At 44.8% G+C, this 15263-nt stretch overlaps 1 protein-coding gene across 5 annotated transcripts in view; it reads right to left on the bottom strand.

Annotated features, from left to right (window-relative positions):
• Positions 1-15263, bottom strand: part of LOC137341938 (polycystin-1-like protein 1) — a 288830-nt gene that overhangs the window by 139414 nt on the left and 134153 nt on the right. For all 5 annotated transcript variants that reach the window (XR_010967170.1, XM_068005486.1, XM_068005476.1 and 2 more), the window contains exons 23-24: positions 14328-14488; positions 2977-3417 (exon numbers count right to left, since the gene is read on the bottom strand). Coding sequence is in view for 4 of the 5 variants with exons in the window: in XM_068005486.1 (XP_067861587.1) it covers positions 2977-3417; positions 14328-14488 (602 nt within the window). In the remaining variant the exon portion in view is untranslated. The remainder of the gene's footprint in view (positions 1-2976; positions 3418-14327; positions 14489-15263) is intronic.

Below are 15263 nucleotides of genomic sequence, written 5' to 3'. Positions count from 1 at the left end.
GAAGAGTAAATAAAACATACACTGAAATCCAAAATATAATTTGGACACATTCAGCAACTGGCCACTTTAAGACTATTTGAAAAAGTAAGAGTTTTACAGTAAAACCCTGAATTATTTGCAATATATTATTAATATTCTCAATTACCCAAGAGAATCACGAGACCAATGAAAGTAAGGGCTGCTGGCAATTTTCTCTTTCTGAATATTCAGAATGTGAGCTCGACAACAGTCCTCCTGCCAACAAGATTAGCTGCCATTGCACAGCTGATCTGCTGGCTCACAGTTCCTCCATAGAATTGGGCACTGAGATTAGCATTGTAGAGCTCCCAACAAGACTGCAAAAGGAGAGAGCATACTGACTTTGGCACTCCACCTCCAAAAGTTGGGCCCATGACTGGTATCAGGGGAGCATGCTTTGGAGGTTCTCTCAGATCTTTGGGAAGTCCAATGGCTCGAGTTACAAGTATATGCGGGGGGAGCCACAAGCAGATAGATCAGCTGGTGATTTGCTGTTGCAGCACTATCTAATATTTTCATCAGGAGTAAGAGAGATAGGAACTGTTGGAAAGGACTAAGGCAGTTAGGTAGAGAGATCCAGTGCACTCCAAAGGCAAAACAGCAATCGACAGTGTAATTATGCCATTGTGCTCATGTCAATTTCCACTACTCACCACCTACGTTCAGTCCATTATAACAGATAATTAAGGTTTTACTGTACAGAGAAAAGTTTGATTTTATAAACTTTTTAATTTAACCAGACTACATTTCATATATTAGGTGGATAAATTCAAATTTAGAATCATTATAAGCATATAGAGGCAACTTGCTGTGACCTGACATAGTATAGGTATTTCATGTTGCAAAAAAATATATATAAAAATGTAGTTTGTACAGAGTTCACACTTCCAATTGACATTTTTTGGTCACATCTTTCCTATTACACTTAGTCAATTTGCCTCAAAATAAAACAGCAGCAAATCAAGACTGAAGAGGAAGAAAGCATATGAATTAAAATTAAGCAGAGTAGCAAGAAAACTGCCAATGAGAATCTACTAAGGATATATCAAGGTAACCAATCCTGGATGACTAGTGAGCAGAACTTGCCAATAATGATTTTTTTAAATTAAAAAAGAAAAAAAGGTGATCCAAATAAATCATTCAAAATGTTTTTGTAAAGATTTTCACTGGCCATTTTTTCCTCAGTAATTGAAATTTCTAAATTTCCAAAATGAAGGTTTAAACAAATTTTAAGAATTTAATAAAAACATATTTCACAATAATGTTACTTAATTTACCAAATGAACTGTCTTCTGATTTTTCTAATACCCTCCTTCAAGTTTAAACTGGAAGGCCTCAGACTGCTGTTGAAGCCCAGAATTCAACTCGATATTTTCCCTCCAGAACAATTGGAAAATTGGCAACGACATCTGTGCATTCTGAGCGTGAGCAGTTTTCAGAATTTGCCAACCTGCACCTGTTGGTTTCTGAGTTGAAGTAAAGAGTGTTGCCCCTCATCCTTTCAGGATTTGTGAGTTTCTTTGCTTTTTCTAATCAACATTGAAACATACCTGCGATTGAATCTCAAGACTTTGTTTCAGGCAAGTTTTACATTTAAAATATTAACAACTGCCCCTTTTTTATGACAAACTCTTCACTGAGACAGCACCTGTGATTTCATCAGTGATAATTAGATAGCAGAACAAAGATTGTTCATTAGGAATGTACTTCTTCTCAGTGGAAAAGTTGAAGAGGATTTCAATTTATTTTTCCAAGTGATTTAATCCCTGCTGAAAAATAAATTTGAATTATTGGATTCCTCCTGATTGGTTGCTACCCATGTTAATCACAGCAAGACCCCACCTCTTCATTTTCATTGAAAATTCAGTTAAAAAATCTCTCCCTAAACCATTTTGGCAGCTGTGCAAACAATGAACATTTGAGCCCTTATGACAACATTTTTGTTTCTCTATGAACATTTATGTTTGTTATTAAAGACCGTATAAATTGGCAAACTCACTAATGGTGCACCAAATTCTTTAAGGCAGGAATCAACCACTGGTGGGGAAAGTGGTGGAAAGACTGGCCAGTGGTACAAAAGGGAAGGGAAAGGCTGATAGGTGGGAATGCAGTGGCTGCCTGATGATCCAAGAGGGGCCAATGGCAGTTCAGGTCCCATTCTCCTGAGCCCCTCTCCCCTACAAGGATACGGCCAGTGCTCTCCGAACCTGTTCTTGAATTCCCAGAACCCCTTTCTGCAGTGCCTCGACATCTTGGGACATACCCCACCTTCCCAGTGTTCCCAGACCCTGGCAGCCCCCTCAAACTACTGCTAAAACTTGAGACCCCGTCCCAGTAATAATACTATTAGTGCATAATGTCCCTGCTCATCCAAAACCTCCGACTCACTGAGAGTAATAACTTGAGAGGTCAGATAGTAAATCAAAATGTTTTAAGAGCGTCTGTAACATTTCAAAATGTCATTTTTTTAAATGAAAAAAAATCTTTGAAAAGGCAGCCAGTCAAATCCAATCAACAAACATTCCCAACAACCGGAAATATCTAATGGATCGCAGGCCTCACAATATTTTGAAGAGCAATTATCTTCTAATTTGATAATTAGATTTTGTTGCCTGAAAAGAACAGGGCTCATTATCATTATCATACATCATGCAATATTTGTTCAGCTTGGGATAAACAGTATAACATTCCTGTCCTTAGAAAACGGCATATTCTTTGACCTACTGTGAGCAAAACAATAGGCGATCTGTTAGTGTTAAAAGTAAATCAAAAGCAGAAAGACTTTTGAAGTCAACCGAGTCTGCACCACACTTTGAGATTTGCTGGGGAAAAATCTCTGGAGGCGAATACAACAAATAATTCAATAAGGCATTCTGCTGTAACTGACAAAAGGTAGAAAAGTTCATACACAATCTATATATATATTTCACATCAGATTTTGAATTTTAAAAGATTTACCTGAAGCATTAGTGAATGAAGCATTTGCTGACTTAGCAGCTCGGGGAAGTCTTGTGCGAGGTCTCCCACCAGAGATCTGCTCTTCAGGAATTGGAAATGGAAATGGATCTCGTGTGGTGGTGGTGGTCGTGGTGGTGGTCGCGGTGGTGGTGGTTATACTAACTGTGGACGTGTTGACTGGAGTAACAGGAGGAGTTGAAAGTGTCGTAGGACTGATAACCACAGAATTGTTTTGACCAGATGGGCCAATCCAAGCACTGAGAGTGCCTTTGCTGATGCGAGTGGCTGTGGACTGGGCTCTTTGAGTGCTGGTACTAGTAGTAGCTGTTGTCATTAATGTTTGTATGCTGGAAGTCACAACAGGTGCAGGTGGCGCATGACTCACCACAGGGCCATATATGCTTGACTGTAAATTATCCACGACCAGTTTACAGAAGGGAACTGTAAAACAAACAAGCACACATAATATTAAAGCATCCTTTGGCAAAGCAGGAAGGAAAGACCAGATGAGCTAAACTTGAAATACGGAATTAGTTTAGTTTCTTTGAAAAGTAGTGATCAGTTTTTCCTCATTTTTATTCAGAAAGTCAGCATCACTTTTGCAGATATTATTAGCAATAAAACAGCAATAAACAAATTAGCAATAAACAGATTTCATCACGAAATAACCTTTTGAAGCAAAAACCAGATGGAGGGGTTAAAGCAAGGGTCTGAAAAATATAATTTAAAAAAAGTATCCAAGCACTAATGCATACTAAATCAGTGAGACAGAACAACTATTTCAAAGTTACACACAGCATGTGTAAAAACAAGTAATTTCCCACTTGGCTTTCAACCTGTTGCCTCATGTAGCCCTCCTTTCTTTTGATCAGCCAGATTTCAAACATGCATGGAAACTCGTCACCATGTTTTAGAAGCTCCAAAGTAATCTACACAGGTAGAGCATTTGGTTGTCTGTTGCAGAGTGCCCACTCTCTTCCCCTAGGGACACCCTAATAAACTTAATTTTAGAGGGGTTAGGCACAGGTTGCATTGGGGACCTACAAGTATGCATTGGGGTACCACTGGAATATGGGTACCTAAAACTCCACAAAGCAGTAGTTAACTTCCCACTGCTTGTATAGCCAGGAACACGCTCCCCACTGGTTTGCAACAATAATTTGCATTTATATAATGCCTTTCATGTACAAAAACATCCCAACATGCTTCATAGAAGAGAAAAGGAGCAGGCACCAAGCTATTGTGGGAGGATGAGGAGAGGTGACTGAAAGTTTGGTTGAAGAAATATATTTTGAGAAGGCTTTTAAAGGTGAGGAGACAAAGAGAGAGGTGGAGGGGTTGAGAGGAAGTTCCAAAGTGCAGACCTGTAGATTCTGCCACAAAAGGCAGTGCAGAGGGAGGGAGGGATTCACAGGAGGCCAGTCAGAGGACCAGAGAAATGTGAAGGGGACATTAGTTGGAGAAGGTTAAAGAGGTATGGTAGAGAAAGGCCATGAAGGCATTTGTTGTTGACGATGATGATTTTAAATTTTATCCACGTTAGTGAGGATGGAGCTCATGTGAGAGCAGGACTTAGTACAGGGCAGGATATGCACAGTGGAATTTTGACAATTGAATTTCTGAAGAGTGCAGGTTGGAAAGCTGGTGAGAAGGGTATTGGAGAAGTAAAGTCTGGAGTTGGCAAGAGGGAGGATCAGAGTTTTGGTGGCAGAGTGGCTAAGGTAAGGGCAATGGTATGCAATCTGGAAATAAATGGTCTTGGCAGTGGTTTTGATAAGGGATTTGAAGCTCAGCTCTGTGTCCAAAAGCCAAGGTTGCTTACAGTTTGGTCAGTCTGAGTAAGCAGTCAGAATTGACAACAAGGATGCAAAGCTTTTGGCTGGCGCACAAAATAATGGGTTCAGCCTTCCAGATGTTAAATTGTTAGAAATTCTGGCCCATCCACAATTTATTGTCACACGGGCAGAAGTTGATTGTGGGGTTGAAGGAAAGTGTGGAGCGGCATAACTAGGTGCCATCATTATAAGTGGAAGCTGATTCTGTCTCTATGGATGGTGTCACTGAGGGATGGGGGATGAGGGCGTCTAAGGCAGAAGTGAAAGAGCTGTTTAGCAGATCAACGGTGCCAGAGGATGAAGGACAAGAGAAGGGGGAATTGGGAGTTAGACAAAAAATTGGTAAGGGAGTGGAGGGCAGTTTTTTCCAGCAGCGAAGGGTAGTAGGGTTGGAGGTAGGCAGGGAGATGTGGATACTGAAGGTTATTTGGAGCCAGGTGAGAAAAATCTCAGCTCCCAGTGACTGACTACCCTTCCAATGTTACCCAATACACCAAATAGGTTGAGTGACACTGGACAACCATGCATCACTCCTCTTTCAGCAAAGTTTCTCATCTACGCTTACACGTATTCTGGAGTTGGTGGGGTCTCATGGGGTTCAGACACTGGAGCAGCACTTACGACCTGAATGAGGTGAGGGGGGTACAAGTGACAAGATCTTTCCCCTGAGAGGTCTGCCTAAGGGTTGCTTTGACTGTTGGGGATGAACCTTCAGAAAGGGATCCTATACCTCCAGATGTTATCCTAGCTTCATTTGCAGTCAGTGGATTGCTTGCTTGGCTTGGTATATATAATCACAGGTTCTCTGCCGAGATGCTTGCTATGAGGATAATGCTAAATTGTCCCAGAGCTGAGGGATATGCTGAATTGATGTTTGGAGCAAAAGCTTGGCAAGCCTGGAAGTGACAAGAACTTCCAGTACACTGCTGATGATTGTCCAACCAACCTGACTTATGAATGGAACCTGGAGGTCCAGACCCATCGTTGGATGCTGGGATTCTTCCCACTCAATTCTAGGTAACCTTACAATTCAATGTCCAAGTGGGAAGGTGGTCTCCACTATACAAACAGCAAGAAGCTTACTAGTAGTTTGTGGTGGAAAGCTGCTTGGTTTTAGCTTTTTAAACTCCAGCAGTACACAGGAACATAGGAACAGGAGTAGGCCATTCAGCCCCTCATGCCTGCTCCACCATTTGATAAGATCAGGGCTGATCTGTGATCAGCTCCATATACCTTCCTTTGGCCCATATCCCTTTATACCTTTGGTTGCCAAAAAGCTATCTATCTCACATTTAAATTTAGCAATTCAGCTTGTATCAATTGTCGTTTGCGGAAGAGAGTTCCAAACTTCTACCACCCTTTGTGTGTAGAAATGTTTTCTAATCTCGCTCCTGAAAGGTCTGGCTCTAATTTTTAGACTGTGCCCCCTACTCCGAGAATCCCCAACCAGCGGAAATAGTTTCTCTCTATCCACCCTATCCATTCCCCTTAATATCTTATAAACTTCGATCAGATCACCCCTTAACCTTCTAAACTCTAGAGGATACAACCCCAATTTGTGTAATCTCTCCTCGTAACTTAACCCTTGAAGTCCGGGTATCATTCTAGTAAACCTACGCAGCACTCCCTCCAAGGCCAATATGTCCTTCCGAAGGTGCGGTGCCCAGAACTGCTCACAGTACTCCAGGTGCGGTCTAACCAGGGTTTTGTATAGCTGCAGCATAACTTCTGCCCCCATGTACTCCAGTCCTCCAGATATAAAGGACAGCATTCCATTAGCCTTCTTGATTATTTTCTGCACCTGTTCATGACACTTCAATGATCTATGCACCTGAACCCCTCGGTCCCTTTGGACATCCACTGTTTTTAACTTTTTATCATTGAGAAAGTACCCTGTTCTATCCTTTTTTGATCCAAAGTGGGTGACCTCACATTTTTCTACATTGAATTCCATTTGCCACAGTTTTGACCATTCACCTAATCTATCAATATCGCTTTGCAATGTTATGTTTTCATCTACACTGCTTACATTGACACCAATCTTTGTGTCATCGGCAAACTTAGATATGAGACTTTCTATGCCTTCATCTAAGTCGTTAATAAATAGTGTGAATAATTGAGGCCCCAAGACAGATCCCTGTGGGACTCCACTAGTCACATCCTGCCAATGTGAATACCTACCCATTATCCCTACTCTCTGTCGCCTTTCGCTCAGCCAACTTCCTAACCAAGTCCGTACTTTTCCCTTGATTCCATGGACTTCTAACTGAGCTAACAGTCTCGTATGTGGGACCTTATCAAATGCCGTCTGGAAGTCCATATAAATAACATCCATTGACATTCCCCTGTCCACTACTTTAGTCACCTCTTCAAAAAATTCAATCAGATTTGGCAGGCACGACCTACCTTTCACAAATCCATGCTGGCTCTCCCTGATTAACTGAAAATTCCCAAGGTGTTCAGTCACCATACCCTTAATTATAGACTCCAGCAATTTCCCCACAACAGATGTTAGGCTAACTGGTCTATCATTCCCCGGTTTCCCGCTCTCTCCTTTCTTAAAAAGCGGAGTGACATGTGCAATTTTCCAATCTAGAAGGACAGTTCCTGAATCTAGAGAACTTTGAAAGATTATAGTTAGGGCATCTGCAATGTGCTCACCTACTTCCTTTAAAACCCTGGGATGGAAACCATCTGGTCCTGGGGATTTGTCACTCTTTGGAGCTATTATTTTCTTCATTACTGTTGCTTTACTTATGTTAATTTTATCGAGTCCCTGTCCCCAATTCAATATTAGTTTTTTTGGGATTTCTGGCATGCTATCCTCTTTTTCTACTGTAAATACTGACGCAAAGTAATTGTTCAACATGTCCACCATTTCCCCATTGTCAATGACAATATCCCCACTTTCAGTTTGTAAGGGGCCAACACTGCTCCTGACCACCCTCTTTTTCCTAATATAACTATAAAAGTTCTTTGTATTGGTTTTGATATCCCTTACGAGTTTCTTTTCATACTCTCTCTTTTTGTAGCTCTTACTATCTGTTTTGTGACCCTTTGTTGATCTTTGTATCTTTCCCATTCGCCAGGATCTGTGCCCTTTCCTTACGTCTTATACTGTCCCTGACCTCTTTAGTTGTCCATGGCTGTTTTTTTTGGCAAATAGAGTTCTTGCCCCTCAGGGGTATAAACCGGTTCTGTATCACGTTAAAAGTTTCTTTAACCTATTTATCTCTATTTCTGCCATTAATTCATCTATCCTGTTATGAATGCTTTGTGCATTCAGATATAACACCATTAATTTTAACTTTTTACTATTTTTCCCTCATGTGACCTTAGTCACAAAGGCCCTGTTACCTTTGTTAAACTCTCTCGGGGGAAAAAATTCATTAAGGGCCATTTTCGGGCACGGATAGCGTGATGCGCTATTACTCCACGCCTGAAGGCTCCTATGCAGGCAGCAACTGAATTTCGAGCTGCCTGTTACTTATCATATATCCGTGCAGCCAGCACTATCTGCACTGCTGAGAGGCTGCACGAGAATGAGGAAGCCGGAAATGGGGCGCTCAGCGCACGTCATCGGAAGCCTGCACCTCTTAAAAGTGCAGGTGCACATTTTAAATGGGACATGCACAGTTCACTCAGAGGAGGGAAAGATGGCCGCAAGGCTAGCAGGACCAGCACGAGAGAGCGCCTCCCGCTTCTCCGATGATGCACTGGAGGCCCTGGTGGAAGGGATGAACGAAAGGAGAGCCAACATGTACGCGCAGGGTGGCAGGAGACTCTCCAGACTGCAGCTCCGCAGGCATTGGCAGGCTGTGGCGCAGGAAGTGAACGCCATGAGCATTGTACCACGCACATGGGTGCAGTGCCGAAAGAAGTTCAATGATTTGACATGAGTGGTCATGGTGAGTGAATGCAAGTGTCAAGTGGCACATCCTACCAAATGCACCACTGCTCCACGCATCACACTCCCCGTCACCCACCCACCAACAAACACTGCCCAGTTGTCATACTGCATCTCACCTGCACATAATACCACACTTGCAGGCCACACAACCACCACTCACAGGTCACACACACTGGCAGCTATTCGACCACGACAGGCACATCACCTACACACCTTGCAGGATACTCACTGACACACTGTCCTCTGTCTTGCAAGAGAAGGTGGCGCATAACAGCCGGCAGCAGGAGAGACCTGAAGGTGGACGGGGATGCTTACACGTCCTCACCCCCCTAGAGGAGACAGTGCTTTGGATCATTGGGTGGGCCGTTGCTGCAGCCCTGACAACATGCCGCGCTGAAGGTCCCGATGAAGGGAATCTCTGCATATTTAATGCCCCTTCTCCTTACCCACATCTCCCGCCTTTCATAATCCTTTCTGACTTACGTGCTGCAGATGCTGTCGGCACGCACGTCTTACTTGCTCCTCTCCCCACTCCACAAGATAACATAGAAACAGAGGAAATAGGAGCAGGAGTAGTCCATTCTGCCCTTCGAGCCTGTTCCGCCATTCAATATGATCACGGCTGATCCTCTATCTCAATACCATATTCCCGCTCTCTCCTCATACCCCTGGATGTCTTTTGTGTCCAGAAATCTATCTTGCGCCTTCTTAAATATATTCAGTGATTTGGCCTCCACAGCCTTCTGTGGTAGAGAATTCCACAGGTTCACCACCCTCTGAGTGAAGACATTTCTCATCTCAGTCATAAATGTCCTATCTTGTATCCTGAGACTGTGACCCCTCGTTCTGGACCTCCCAGCCAGGGGAAACATCCTCCCTGCATCCAGTCTGTCTCGCCCTTTCAGAACTTTAAATGTTTCAATGAGATCCCCTCTCATTCTTCTAAGCTCGAGTGAATACAGGCCGAGTCGACCCAATCTCTCCTCATACGACAGTCCTGCCATCCCAGAAATCAATCTGGTGAAGCTTCGCTGCACTCCCTCTATGGCAAGTATATCCTTTCTTAGGTAAGGAGACCAAAACTGCACACAATACTCCAGGTGTGGTCTCACCAAGGCCCTGTATAACTGCAGTAAGACATCCTTGCTCCTGTATGCAAACCCTCTTGCAGTGAAGGCCAACATACCATTTGCCTTCCTAACTGCTTGCTGCACCTGCATGTTTGCTTTCAGTGACTGGTGTACAAGGACACCCAGGTCCCTTTGTACATCAACATTCCCCAATCTATCACCATTTACATATTACTCTGCCTTTCTGTTTTTCCTTCCAAAGTGGATAACTTCACATTTATCCACGTTATACTGCATCTGCCATGTATTTGCCCACTCACTCGACTTGTCTAAATCGCCTTGAAGCCTCTTTGCATCCTTCTCACAACTCACGATCCCACCTAGTTTTGTGTCCGTCAGCAAACTTGGAAATATTACATTTGGTTCCCTCATCCAAATCATTGATATATACTGTGAATAGCTGGGGCCCAAGGACTGGTCATTGCCTGCCACCCCGAAAAAGACCCATTTATTCCCACTCTCTGTTTCCTGTCCATTATCCAATTTTCAATTCATGTCAGTATATTACCCCCAATCCCATTTGCTTTAATTTTGCACACTAACCTCTTATGTGGGACTTTATCAAAGGCCTTCTGAAAATCTAAATAAAATCCACTGGTTCTCCCTTAGCTATTCTACCAGTTACAACCTCAAAAAACTCCAGTAGGTTTCTCAAACATGATTTCCCTTTCATAAATCCATGTTGACTTTGTATAATCTCTGTTTCCCTTTGTCATTGCAGATACCCAAGAACTTGTGGCGGCACCATCCAAGGAGGAGGAAGAGGAGGAAAAGGAGGGGGACACCGAAGCCACACCTTCACTCCATCTGACACTTGCTTCCACCAGCTCAGAGACTGACACTGCGCATCCTTAAGAGATTAGGTGAGAGGAGGGATCTGCACGTGATGAGACACCAGGCACAAGTGCGCAGGAGCCGGTGTGGGGTGAACGGATACCACAGGTGCCAGCTCACTGGAGGGCAAGGTCGCTCACTAGTTCTGCTGCAGAGGAGTCAGATGAGGAATTCAATGGGCGAGGCTACAGAAGGCAGCTGATGGGCGTACACCACCAAATGCTTGGGGCACTGGAAAGCCTGCCAGAAAGTCTGCGCACAATGAAAAAGGGCATGGAGGAATCCAGCTCCAACTTGGCACAGGGCTTTGCGCAGAGCTTGGAGCCCACCTTTTCCAACATGGAACGGATGGTCACCTCCATCGGCACACCTATGGAACCCACCATGATGCAACGTCTGACGGCCGATGTCATGGCTTCCATTGCAGCACAAACCAATATCATCAAAGGTCTGCAAGTTGATCACCAGGATTGCTGAGGCGCTGTCCAGGGAGAGTGGCAGTGGCGCCATGGCAGTTGGACCTGCTGTCCTCTCTCAGGACGATAGCATTCCTGCCACACCGGTAGTGTCCCTGTTGCTGCCTATCGGCCAGCCAGGCCAGACTGCTGCAATCCATGCTGGGATGGTGCATTCTGAAGCCGGGCCCTCCCAGCCCAGAGCTGTTTGAGGTCATCCTCCAATGCCTTCTGCACGCTCCTCCTTTGAAGGCCAGCAGCCTCCCACCACCCATGCTCCAGCCATTGGGGAAGCACCTCGTAGAAGCACTAGGATAGGTAAAGGCACACGAACAAAAGGCACTACGTGAATGCACAAGGGTGAATAGTTCTGTTCTGTTTCCATAATTTCATTTATTCATTGATAAATGTGACTTTGAATTTGTATTTGGTGGTGGTTTTTATTTGTGCGATGAGCTGAGGGGGAAACCGATGTGTAATCAAATGGAGGACGATTTGATTGTTTTGCGGGAGCGGAAAGGTGGAGAGTGTAGGCCTGTTGGTGAGTTTGGGGATGTAGTTCCAATTGTTGATAGCAGGCACGGATCAGGCGAGCACGCAGAGCCCTTGCGACAAGGTGTGTGGTCCCTGTTGCACCCTTGCGTCTTCCTCCACTTCCTTTTCTGGCTCCTCCCCCTCCTCAGCCTCTGGCTCAGAGTCTTCTCCCTCATGATGACGAGGTTGTGCAGGATGCAGCATACCACCAAGAATCTGCCCACTCACTCAGCGGAGTACTGCAGGGCTCCTCCAGACCGGTCCAGGCAGCAGAAGTGTTGTTTGGGGAGGCCTGTCGTGTACTCCATGATGTTACGTGTGGCAGCATAGCTCTCATTATAGGCCTGCTGTGCACATGTGCGTGGGTTCCTAACCGGAGTCATGAGCCACAGCATGAGGGGATAACCCTTGTTGCCCAGTAGCCAGCCTTTGACTTGCTGAGGCGGGTCAAAGATAGCTGGCACATTGGACTACCACATGATGAAGGCGTCATGACTGCTCCCAGGGTTGTGGGCAATGACCTCCACGATTCGATGTGTGTGGTCACACACCAGCTGCACGTTGAGGGAGTGGAAGCCATTTCGGTTGACAAAGATGGCCGAGTTTATATGCGGGGCACGCAGGGCAGTGTGTGCGCAGTCAATGGCACCCTGCACTATGGAGAAGCCAACAATGCGGGCGAACCCCCATGCTCGCTTGTTCTGCTTGTCTCTGTCAAGAGGGAAGATGATGAACATGTTCCTCATCTGGTACAGTGCGTCTGTGACCTCCCTTATGCAGCAGTGCACTACATGCCGTGAGATGTTGCACATGTCGCCAGCAGAGGCCTGAAATGATCCTGAGCCGTAGAAATTCAACGCCACGGTGACCTTCACAGCCACAGGCAATGCTGTCCTCGCCCTGCTCTGAGGCTGCAGTTGTAGCCGCACCAGTTGTCAGATCTCGGCCACGGCTTCCTTGGTGAACCTCAGGCGTCGGATGCAATCCTCCTCGATCATGTTGAGTTCAGGGAATTGGTCCCAGAAGGCCTCAATGGATGGGGCCGCCTGCTCAGTGCCCTGCACCTCCTCGTCCTCCCTCTCCTCGCAGCTTGACCTGCTGTGCGTGGCCTCTCTGCATGTTCCCAGTCATGCTCAATGTCCAATGGGAGCCCTCGCAGACCACCCATGGTTGCCAGGAATGTTGTTCAACCACAGTTGTAACTTTCCAAACCATAAGACAGTATCTGCCAAACCATTCTCAGCAAGTATCGGTAGCATCAAAAAAACTTCCTATTCCACCAGCTGCCAGAAGCAATAATCCAGCAACTAAACTGCAACATCTGCATGGTTCCTTTGAATAGCGCTGGTTGGGGGGAGGGGAGGGGGGGGGTCCTCCAGACACTCCAAGACACGTTCAGGTTGTCGGAGTTAAGACTGTGCATTGAGTTGAGTGTTATGAGCCAAAATGGTGTCTATCACTTTAAATTAGCGTTACACACTAATTGCACGCATTTTGTCCCTACTTTACTCCGAAACAACAGGCGCTACGCGGCCCAATTTAGTGCCCTCTGTCCCTTCCTGACACACTCTGCTTGTTTTTACCCAAATTGCTACTCTGCTCTACAGCCTTGACTTTTCACTTTAGATTGATAAAATTACCCTTACCTGAACTCTCCCCACCTCTTATCAGTTTAAAGCCCTGCTGACCGCCAGAGTTATTCGATTCACCAGGACATTGGTCCAGCCTGATTTAAGTGGAGCCTGTCCCGAAGGAAGAGCTCCCTCTTTCCCCAGTACTGGTGCCAGTGCCCCACAAATTCAAACCTACGCTTCCAACACCACTCTTTGAGCCACGCATTTAACCATCTAATCTGTTTGTCCCTATGCCAATTTGCGCAGTTAGTAATCCAGAGATTATTACCTTTGAGGTTCTGCTTTTTAATTTGGACCCCAGCTCCTCAAACTCCCTCAGCAGAATCTCATTCCTAGTTCTACCTATGTCATTGGTTCCTACGTGGATCACAACAACTGGATCCTCCCCCTCCTGCTTCAAGTTCTTCTTCAGCCGCGAGGAGGTATCCTTAACCCTGGCATGGGCTCGCAACACAGCCTTCGGGACTCCTGGCTGTGGCTGCAGAGAACAATATCTATCCCCCTGACTATACTATCCCCTAACACTACCACATTCCTTCTCGATCCCCTCACTTGAATGGCCTCCTGTGCCACTGTGCCGAGGTCAGTTTGCCCATCCTCCCTGCAGCCTTTGTTCTCATCCATACAGGTCGCAAATACCTCATACCTGTTGGACAAAGTCAAGGGCTGAGGCTCCTCCTCCATTTGGGGTCCCCTTACCTGCCTGACTTGCAGTCATATCCTCCTGTCCCTGACCACGAACCAAATCTAAACCATTACCTAACCTAAAGGGTGTGACTGCCTCCTAACTCTCCCCCTCCCTGATGCATCACAGTGTCAGCACCTCAGACTCCAGCTCAACAACAGGCTTTATTGGATGGTTCAGTATCTTCATCCTGTGGAATGGTGATGGATTAAGGGCACAAGGTTACTGGACAATCTTTCACTCCGTTATGGAATATTAGACCCCAACACAAAGACAAACATAGCTCTAAGAATTTTTAGTTCAATGAAATGTTCCTCAACACTTTGTGACTCACCTTCAACATGTTCTGTTTCAGTTGAATTTACAAGATATAACTTCCAAGAATATGAGAGGTTCAAAGTTTCTGAGCACTCCTCACACACAGCTTTGACAGAAAATGCATCATTCCAGTTGACTGAATTATTCAGACATTCAACACAGAACAGTTTCACCAGTCTGTAAAAGAACAATATGTGGTCAAAAGATCACTAAGGTTTAGTCAGCAATAAATCACTCAGTGAATGCATTCCTTTCCCCTCTCTTTGATGAGAGTGCACACAACCCTTTAAATGTGCAAAATAATTATTCAAGTGAAAAAGTAAAATGATATTCATATTACTCCCTGCTCATTATTATATTGCAAACCATCCAAAAAAACATAGACAATGTGAGTTACATGAAACATTTTTGAATTGAGATTTGTTTTCTCAGAGCTGGTGGAGGTGAGGCATGAGTGAGGCAGTGAATCTAAAATTTAACTGATAAGAGAGATAACTGGAGGTCTCCTTGGAAAAATAAAACAGAGCAAATTGCCAAAAAAATTTACATGTTAATCACTATCTTGTTCCTTCATTATGCCCTACTAATACTACTACTACGACTACCTTTTATCACAGTCCCTACCCTTTGTGCCTAAAACTCTTCTCACACGTGATCCTAACTGCTTACTTATATGTAAGTGCTGCTTCAGGTTCAGGAGGTTGTGAGGTTTGTGATTGGAACTGTACCGATGGACCCCTCAAGTACAGAGTTAACATTCATCTCAACAATGCTGATATCCTTGCAAGACCGGTTTCCATTATATGCAATGCTTACTGAACCCAGATTAGAAGCTCCCTCCGATTGGAGGGGCTGCATCGATACCAGCACATTATCACTGCAATGAGCAGCAGCAACATCTATGCCTACTCCTTGCAGCTGTCAAAATTACAATACAATCAAGACAATGATG

The sequence above is a fragment of the Heptranchias perlo genome, chromosome 2 (genome assembly GCF_035084215.1).
Source record: "Heptranchias perlo isolate sHepPer1 chromosome 2, sHepPer1.hap1, whole genome shotgun sequence".
Classification (NCBI taxonomy): Eukaryota; Metazoa; Chordata; class Chondrichthyes; order Hexanchiformes; family Hexanchidae; genus Heptranchias; species Heptranchias perlo.
This window is presented reverse-complemented; position numbering and strand designations above follow the sequence as displayed.